This window comes from Gekko japonicus, unplaced genomic scaffold (genome assembly GCF_001447785.1).
Source record: "Gekko japonicus isolate JY-2015 unplaced genomic scaffold, Gekko_japonicus_V1.1 scaffold650, whole genome shotgun sequence".
Taxonomy (NCBI): domain Eukaryota; kingdom Metazoa; phylum Chordata; class Lepidosauria; order Squamata; family Gekkonidae; genus Gekko; species Gekko japonicus.
In genome coordinates, this window is record NW_015164684.1 from 591,042 (window position 1) to 599,057 (window position 8,016).

At 47.1% G+C, this 8,016-nt stretch overlaps 1 protein-coding gene across 1 annotated transcript in view; it reads left to right on the plus strand.

Moving 5' to 3' along the window:
• The first annotated feature begins 2,252 nt into the window (after positions 1-2,252).
• TTC33 (tetratricopeptide repeat domain 33) overlaps positions 2,253-8,016 on the plus strand; it is a 55,037-nt gene continuing 49,273 nt past the window's right edge. The window contains exons 1-2 of the mRNA XM_015409329.1: positions 2,253-2,372; positions 3,509-3,735. Coding sequence (XP_015264815.1) covers positions 3,518-3,735 — 218 coding nt within the window. The 5' untranslated portion in view covers positions 2,253-2,372; positions 3,509-3,517. The remainder of the gene's footprint in view (positions 2,373-3,508; positions 3,736-8,016) is intronic.

An 8,016-nucleotide genomic window follows, 5' to 3' on the forward strand; every position in this document is an offset into this window, starting at 1 on the left:
GGAGCGGTGGCACAGTGGGTATATCCCACTGTCTTAACATCCGAACTGTGTTAGTTCTAGCCCTGCGCTGGTGTGAGCAGCCAGCCTGTTGTCCCCAGCTCATCGTCCACCCAGCGATTCGAAAGCTTTGGCGAGCAGATAAAATGGGAACCACTTCTTAGAGAGGGTGGGCACACCAATCTCCCTTGTGGGAGGGTGTTAGCTGACGGTCGGGATGTCCTGGTCGAGGTTCAGAAAAGGCGGAAGAACTTCTCGGCTACAAAAAATCCCTGCAGTGGATGTTTCCGGCCAGGCGGGGGCAGTGTGGCGATTTGACATACGGGTCCTGAAGCCTCGTTGACAAGCAGCCATTCAGGCGGTGGCAGTGTGGCGATTTGACATACGGGTCCTGAAGCCTCGTTGACAAGCAGCCATTCGGAAAATCTGAGCCAAGCCAGAAGACGTTTACACCGTGCAGTGACAGCGTGTGCAATTAAAATGAATATATGTTGTCTTCCCTATCCCCTATGAACATTGTTAGTCCCCTGTCTAAAATGTGTAACTATACATCGCTTTGAGCCCACTGGGGAAAGCGATTAATAAATTGAAAGTATTATTATTGTTGTTGTTGCAATGTGGTATGGCCTGATATTATGTTCTTATTCCAGTGTGGGGTGTGTGGGGGGCAATGGAAGCTGAGTGATAGGGTCTCTCCAAGTGATTGCCAGAAGTGAGATGCGTCCTGGTCTTGTGTCTTACAGACAATCTTACAAATAGACCTTTGCATTGATATCATCCTTTCAACTTTAAAAGGATCATAATGCTGATTGTGTGAACTTAGGCAAATCACTAGAGGTAGAGCAGGAAGGGTTGCATCAGTGCTTAGTTCTTGTGGCCCTTTCTTACACACCCAGGGAAATGCTGATCGCCACTTTGGGGCCAGGAAGCAATTTTTCTCCAGGCCAGTTTGGGCCCCAGTGATCCTGGAGGTGTTTTTTTTTAAAAAAATCATATTCTGGGCGTGGAACAGGGGTCACATTTTATCATATTCTGGGTGTGGGGGGTATTGGTGAATTTCCTGCATTGTGCAGGGGGTTGGACTAGATGACCCTGGAGGTGCCTTCCCACTCTATGAGTCTATGATTCTATAATTCACCCAGGCTGTCTGTGGGCATGCCAGCACCTCTGTGAGGCAGAAGTGCCTGAGATCCTCCCCCTCCCCTTTTCCTTTGCCAGACTTGGAGGCGAAGGGAAGGGAGAGGGGGGAAAGAATGGATCCCAGGTGCTTCTGCCTGTCAGAGGGGCTGGTGCACACTTCCGGTGATGTCAGGGGGTGTGGCATATGCTAATAAGTTATGCTAATGAGCTCCTGCAGCTCTTTTTCTAGGAAATGACCCCTGGATCTTCACCATGTGAACGTTTTATGTAGGATGTGGGATCAAGGCATCATGAACTGTGGGAAGTACCGGGGTGAAATGTAACTATGTATAAATCAAGTCAAGAAAAATACATTTACAAATTAACAGTGCCAATATGTGGGGAGTCCCAGGTTTTGCTTGCACGCACGTGGTTATTCGGTTGCAATTTTATTCAACTATTTCTGGCCATTTGTGGGGTCTGAGGAAATGGGTTTGTAAAATGTCTAGATGGCTGAATCTGAAGAAGTGAGCAGTGACTCACGAAAGCGCATCCCCTGCCACAAATTTTGTTAGTCTTTAGACTGTTACTGCGCCTTTCTACTGCTACAGACAAACACGGCTACCCATCTTGACAGACCCTTTTTAATGGCAACCGTTAGATACAGCGTTAGATACAGCGGGGAAACAAGCAGCAATTACGACTATGAAAGCAAAGTAACACTGAAATATACAAAACTCATCTAAACTCAGAAAAGAGGAAAATAATATTTTAAAACGTGCCATAAAAGCAAAGACCACCAATAACAACAGGATTTAACGCAACGGCACCGATCGTACTACATCACCCAGAATGCTCTTCGGTAGAGCACAGCTAAAGGCCGAGTCGTGAGGCTCCCGCACCATGCTGGGAGTTGTAGTGTCTGCCTCAAAAAGCCGTGGACTCCGCAGAAAAAGCGTCATTCTACCTGGACTTCCGGAAACCGCCGTTGGCTCTGTTTACGAGCTCACAGTGGCGTCGCTCTAGACCACGGCGTCTCTATAGCGACAGCCTTGTATATTGTGCCTAGGAACACCCCCATCCGGGTGTAGACCGGAAGTTTTTATGAGAACTCTCTAGAGTTGCGCCATCTCTATGGTCTCTTTCCCCAAGCTCTCAGACCCAGCTGTTTCGGCTGGCTTTATTTCCGGAGGAGGCGGGGCGTAGTCCAGAGGTGACCGGGCTGAATAAAGGCAGTACTGGAGAGGAGGCTTCAGGTAATGACTCATTTCTCAGTGGGATACAGGGATTCCTGGATATGAATTATATCAGAAGGGGGGGTGAGGGCTGGAGGTGGAATGGCTCTTTATGTCAGAGAGGGTGTACAGACTGAGAATCTAAGAGAAATAGATTCACTTACAGAAATGCTATGGGTGGAAATAGTATGTCCAAAAGAAAGTTATTGCCCACCAGATCAGCAAAAGAATTAAGGAAAGCAGATAGACAAAGTGACTGTCATAATAGGGCAAAGTCTGAGTTTAGTGGCACCTTTAAGACCAACAAAGTTTGCACACGAAAGCTTATACTTTGAATAAAACTTTGTTGGTCTTAAAGGTGCCACTGGACTCAAACTTTGTTCTGCTGGTTCAGACCAATATGGCTATTTATTATTATTGTTTATTTTATAAGACTTCTGACCTGCTCTCCCCTGCACTGCAGGGCTCAGGGTGGCTAACAAGAAGTTAAAAAACAAATCGTAGTTAGCTATTAAAACAATTTAACATAGTAACAGATAATATTAGATCAAGATGGGTAGTCTGTGATGGAGGCAGCTGTTTTTGGATGGGCAGTTGCTGTAGGCACAAAGGTGATGCCTCATAGGTTCTCCTGAACCACTTCCTAGTCCAAAGAAGTGGAGGAAAGCCAGGATTGGCTCTTGGGAGAGATGCTTAAAATAAGCAAAAGGACACAAGGATGGGTGCTACATTGGGGATCACTGACTTTCTCTGTGTGTGTGTAGGAGCGCACACACACACACACACACACACAAACACAAACATCTAGCACCTTTCATATAAGCAATACTATGTCGCTGTTCCTAGAAGCTTACAGTTAAATGATTCAATGGGGAAAGCAACTTATGAGTGTTTCTCCATTGCCTACATCCAATGGTTACGTCTTAGGAGATGAAAGATCCACAAGCCTAGACCAAGACTAGGTAGATGATTGCATTTGTGCATGTGTGTGCAGAAATTGTATATCACTGCCAGAATTTCTTTGTAGAAATTGTATATCAGAGTTTCTTTGTAGAAATTAAGTCCTTTTTCAGTGGATTGCCTTTTCCTGGTAACTTGAACTAACTTCAGTTGTCTTTTTAAGTTGAGTGTAAAAAAGTAACATGGACTCTTTTCAGCTCTGAGAAATGGCTTCCTTTGGGTGGAAGAGGAAGATTGGGGAGAAAGTATCAAAGGTAACGTCCCAGCAGTTTGAAGCTCAGGCTGCAGATGAGCAGGGCCTTGATGGTGATGAGGCTGACTGGCTTCCTGAGGCAAAGAAGAAGAAGGGACTTCTCCTTGAAGACTGTTTGGAAAAAAGTAAACAGCTGAAGGAAGAAGGAGCAGTTTTGGCAGAAAATGAAAGGTACGGGTTATGTTCTTTGATTTCTCTTGGTGGCTGACTTCTTCAGGTGTGTACATTGTGCTTCTGGTTACATAACCTTGCCAGGAGAATATGAGATTTGCACAGGTTTGGAAAATATGAAATTCACAAAGATCTAGTGCAGACAAAATATTCCCTGATCTTCTACCCATAGTCATGAGTGTTCTGCAGACTCACATACACTTTTCTCACATATGCCATTGCCTGAGCTTAAAGCTAGCCAGGGGTTAGCACCAAGCCATGGTTTGCAAGCTTAGTTAGAAGCAGGTTTGTAAATGGTACTTTGGGCTGTTGCTGGGTTGGACCAAAATATGGTGTTTTTAACTCTCTGTTTCATGAACAGAATGAGTCATGAACAGAACAGGAAGACCACTTCTGTGAATGGAAAGAATAATTGGGGTTGTAGAAGATCCCACCGCAAATGGAAAGGAGCCATTGAATTGAAGCCTGTGGTTAGCATTAAAGGGCACTGCCGGAATATCTATCCCATAGATCAATTGGTTTATTTTATTCTTGCTTTTCTTCCAAGCAACTTACATGACTCTCCTCCCATATTTAGTTCTTACAATAATCCTGTGGGGTATGTTAGTCCCATGGTTGTCCAGCAAGCTTCATGATAGAGTGAGGATTTGAACTTGGGCCATCCCAGTCTAATTCTGTAACTAGAGTAGCACCGGCTCAGTACGTGAGCTCTGGAACTAAAAGGGAAATGGGAGTGTGCTTGGGAAAGAGGGAAGAAGCGGCAGGGAAGAGAGCAGAAGCCTGAGCGGGGTCCTAGATAACCTAACCACAGTTGGGCAATTGGGCAGCATTACATTGCTTCCACTGGTTACCGTTCATGAAGCATGTCAGTCAGGCGTCAGTCAGTCCGCTTTCTTTAACCCAGGGCTCCTGGCTGTCAGATTACAAGGAGGCTCAGCGGCACATGTCCTGTCCCCTGAGCTCTCTTGCGTGCTGTGATTTGGAAAAGGCAGACTCCTGCTATGTCTTCCTTTCTCCAAACTGCAGTGCGAATGAAAATAAACCCCACCTCCTCCCTCTGGCAGGCTCACAGATATTGGGGGGGAGGTGGATTCCTGGGAGAGAGCTTGGTTCTCCTCTCTCTTGCCCTGGGGTTTGGAGAAGATAAACAGGAATCTCCTGCACACTTTCTTTCTTAGCTTTTTTTTTTTTTGGTCATCAAGTCACATAGAATCATAGAGTTGGAAGGGGCCTCCAGGGTCATCTAGTCCAAACCCCTGCGCAATGCAGGACATTCACAAATACTGAGTCTCCAAGACACACACCCAGTGACCCCTGCTCCATGCCCAAGAAGATGACAAAAAGCCTCCAACGGCCTGGAGAAAAATAACTGCCTGACCCCAAAGCGGCGATCAGCATTTCCCTGGGCGTGTAAAAAAGGACCACAAGAACTAAGCACTGATGCAGCCCTTCCTGCCCTCCCTTCTTGTGATCTGCCTAAGTTCACAGAATCCGCATTGCCGTCAGATAGCCATCTAGCCTCTGAAAACCTCCAAAGAAGGAGAGCCCACCACCTCCCGAGGCAGCCTGTTCCACTGAGGAACCACTCTGTCAGGAAGTTCTTCCTAAAGGTCCGACTTTCTGGGGCAACAGAAAACAACTCTGCACCATCCTCTATATGACAACCCTTCAAGTACTTGAAGATGATTATATCACCTCTCAGTCGTCTCCTCTCCAGGCTGAACATGCTGAGCTCCTTCAGCCTTTCCTCACAGGACTGGGTCTCCAGACCCCTCACCATCCTCGCCCTCCTCTGGACCCGTTCCAGCTTGTCTATATCCTTCTTAAATTTTGGTCCCCAAAACTGGATGCAATACAACCATCTTATGGCGACCCTGTAGAGTTTTCAAAGCAAGAGACGGTCAGAGGTGGTTTGCCCTTCCCTGCCTCTGAAAAGCGACCCTGGACTTCCTTGTTGGTCTCCCATCCGAATACTAACCAGGGCTGATGCTGCTTAGCTTCTGAGACTGGATGAGATCATGCTAGCCTGGGCTATCCAGGTCAGGGCACCACAAATAAGAACACTCTCTCCCTCTCTTCCAAGCCCCCTGCACATGCCAGGCTGAGAGAAAGGATGGGGGTGGGGAGCACAAAAGGGGTCTGGGCAGTCAGCAAAACTATTATTGTTGAGGAAACGAGTTGTTAATTCTTACTAGGTGTGGAGGCAACTTGCTACTATCTGAACTCTTGTATCTTGGCAGTCCTTGCTGCTGGCCAGAGCAGTGGGATGCCCAACCAACAGTGGCGAGCATGAAACTGAGCATATATCGGGGTCCGTGAAAGTCGGCCTGGCTTTTTGTTGTATGCAGAGCGATTCCGTCATTGTGTAACCCACAAAACTATAAAACCCCTGAATGAGGATTCAGATGCGTGCAGGTTAATGCTACGTACCGGTAATGCTGACCACCTCCTATAGGATACAGTGGAGTTTGATATTTATTTATTTATGTATTTATTCAATTTGTACCCCACCTTCCCTGCAAACAGGCTCAGGGCGGCTCACACAGTCAGTACAAAATACCAATAAAACCACATAAAATCACATTGAAACAATTCAGATACAAAGGAGTCATAAAATCATAGGTGCTAATTGTCCATCATTAGTTAATTAAGATGGTGTACTAAGAGTGTTGCAAGCAGGCAATCTAGCTGATGGCCTTCTTGAGTCGCACGATGGTCTAGGCCAGATGTTAGTCTAAGGGCCGGGTTGTTGATGGTAATGATCAGGGCGGCTCCTAGTCGAAAGCCTACTGGAATAGCTCTGTCTTGCAGGCCCTGTGGAACTGTAAGAGGTCCCACAGGGCCCTGATCTCTTCCGGGAGCTCATTCACCAGCAAGGAGCCACCACTGACAAGGCCCTGGCCCTGGTAGTGGCGAGCTTGGCATCTTTGGGGCCCATGGGGGGTCAGTCGGTTCTGTGACCCCGACCACAGTGCTCTCTGGGGTATATATGGGGAAAGACGGTCCCTCAGGTATGTCAGACCCTGGCCATATAGGGCTTTAAGGGTAAGCACCAGCACCTTGAAGCAAATTCGGTATGCTATTGGCAGCCAGTGCAGCACCTTCAGCGCAGGTCGGATGTGCTCCCATCTGGGCAGGCCCATCAGCAGCAGTAGTTTTGTTAGCGCCCATAGAGACCAACAAGATTTTCAGGGTATGAGCTTTTGAGAGTCAAAGCTCCCCTCATCAGATGGTAGTTTTGTGTGTGTGTGTGTGTGATGCTTTAAAACAAAAAAATTAAACTGGTACGGAGCAAAATAGAGCTGGACTGGTTACCTCTGCCATATGCAATGCCAGGGCCATTTCAGGCATTGCGAAAGGCAAACCCTAAATTTGCTCTTGGGTTAGCACTCAGCAGGGGAACTGCAGCCCTTTCATTGCTCTCCAGAGAATGTCCCTGTATTGTGTGTTGGCTGCATTCACACTTTGTGTGTACACCTTCAGCATCTTAGATCAATGCTTCTGTAATGGGGTTAGAGCAAGATGGGTGGCCATGTTAGTTTGTCTGTAGCAGCTGAAAAGAGCAAGAGTCCAGCCGCACCTTAAAGAGGAGGAGGAGAGGAGATCGGATTTATACCCCGCCCTTTACTACCCAAAGGTGTCTCAGAGCAGCTTACAAACTCCTTTCCCTTCCCCTCCACACAACAGACACCCTGTGAGGTAGGTGGGGCTGAGAGAGCTCTTTCGAAAACTGCTCTTTTTCAAGAACAGCTCTTATCAGAACTAGAGCTTGCCCAAGGTCATCCAGCCAGGTGCAAGTGGAGGAGTGGGAATCAAACCCAGTTCTCCCAGATTAGTGTCCACGCACTTCACTACACCAAACTGGCAGGGGATGAGCTTTCATGGGTCACTGCTCACTTCTTCGGATACAACTAGAACTGAGTCCATCTGTCCTATATTAATAATAATAATAATATAATAATGCTTTTGATTTATTAATCGCTTTCCCCACAAGTGGGCTCAAAGTGATCTACAGTTACTCTTTAGACAGGGGACTAACAATGTTTCATAGGGGATAGGGAAGACAACATATAACTCATTTTAATTGCACACGCCGTAACTGCACGGTGGAAACGTTTCTGGCTTGGCTCAGTCATGTCCCGAACGGCTGCGTCGACCGGCTTGATGACGTTGGGGCTTCAGGACCCGTATGTCGTATCGCCACACTGCCACCGCCTGGCCAGAGCCTCCCACTGCAGGGATTTTTCGTAGCCGAGTAGATTCTTCCGCCTTCCGGATCCT